The sequence below is a fragment of the Austrofundulus limnaeus genome, unplaced genomic scaffold (genome assembly GCF_001266775.1).
Source record: "Austrofundulus limnaeus strain Quisiro unplaced genomic scaffold, Austrofundulus_limnaeus-1.0 Scaffold1619, whole genome shotgun sequence".
Classification (NCBI taxonomy): domain Eukaryota; kingdom Metazoa; phylum Chordata; class Actinopteri; order Cyprinodontiformes; family Rivulidae; genus Austrofundulus; species Austrofundulus limnaeus.
Genome location: NW_013954021.1, coordinates 27,488 through 28,913, shown reverse-complemented (window position 1 = coordinate 28,913; position 1,426 = coordinate 27,488). Strand labels below are relative to the sequence as shown.

At 51.1% G+C, this 1,426-nt stretch overlaps 1 protein-coding gene across 1 annotated transcript; it reads left to right on the top strand.

Moving 5' to 3' along the window:
* The first annotated feature begins 22 nt into the window (after positions 1-22).
* Positions 23-1,156, top strand: LOC106535927 (repetitive proline-rich cell wall protein 1-like). Its single transcript, XM_014033079.1, has one exon. It carries the CDS (start codon positions 23-25, stop codon positions 1,154-1,156), a length of 1,134 nt encoding a protein of 377 aa, XP_013888533.1.
* The last annotated feature ends 270 nt before the right edge of the window (positions 1,157-1,426 follow it).

Here is a 1,426-nt window from a genome sequence, read left to right as displayed (position 1 = left end):
GCACCTGTTCTCCCACAGTCCAATGTCCCACAGTCCAATGTCCCACAGTCCAGTGTCCCACAGTCCAGTGTCCCACAGTCCAATGTCCCACAGTCCAATGTATCAGTCCAGTGTATCAGTCCAGTGTATCAGTCCAGTGTATCAGTCCAATGTCCCACAGTCCAATGTCCCACAGTCCAATGTCCCACAGTCCAGTGTATCAGTCCAATGTCCCACAGTCCAATGTATCAGTCCAATGTCCCACAGTCCAGTGTCCCACAGTCCAATGTCCCACAGTCCAGTGTCCCACAGTCCAATGTCCCAAAGTCCAACGTACCACAGTCCAGTGTATCACAGTCTAATGTCCCACAGTCCAACCACAGTCCAATGTCCCACAGTCCAACATACCACAGTCCAATGTCCCACAGTCCAACCACAGTCCAATGTCCCACAGTCCAACGTACCACTGTCCATGTCCCACAGTCCAATGTATCACAGTCCAATGTCCCACAGTCCAGTGTCCCACAGTCCAATGTCCCACAGTCCAGTGTATCACAGTCCAATGTCCCACAGTCCAACGTACCACAGTCCAGTGTCCCACAGTCCAATGTCCCATTGTTCAGTGTCCCACAGTCCAATGTACCACAGTCCAGTGTCCCACAGTTTAGTGTCCCACAGTCCAGTGTCCCACAGTCTAATGTCCCACAGTCCAACCACAGTCCAATGTCCCACAGTCCAACATACCACAGTCCACTGTCCCACAGTCCAGTGTCCCACAGTCCAACCACAGTCCAATGTCCCACAGTCCAATGTACCACAGTCCATGTCCCACAGTCCAACGTACCACAGTCCATGTCCCACAGTCCAACCACAGTCCAATGTCCCACAGTCCAATGTACCACAGTCCAATGTCCCACAGTCCAACATACCACAGCCCACTGGCCCACAGTCCAATTTCCCACAGTCCATGTACCACAGTCCAATGGTTCACAGTCCATGTCTCACAATGCAATGTCTCACAGTCCAATGTCCCACAGTCCAACCACCATCCAATGTCCCACAGTCCAACATACCACAGTCCAATTTCCCACAGTCCAACGGTTCACAGTCCATGTCTCACAATGCAATGTCTCACAGTCCATGTCTCACATCAAAGTCTCCCATCCTGAGCAAATAGTGGAGAGGAAAAACTCCCTGCTAATCAGGAAGAAACATCCAGCAGAACCAGGCTCAGGACAGGCGGCCATCTGCCTTGACCGGCTAGTTGAGGGACAGGAAAGAGACACAGTTAAACACAGAAGAACTAGTCCAGGACTGGTCCAGGTGCACCTTCCCACAATGCAATGTCTCACAGTCTAATATCCCACAATGCAATGTCTCACAGTCCAATATCCCACAATGTAATGTCTCACTGTCCAATATCCCACAATGCAATGTCTCACAGTCC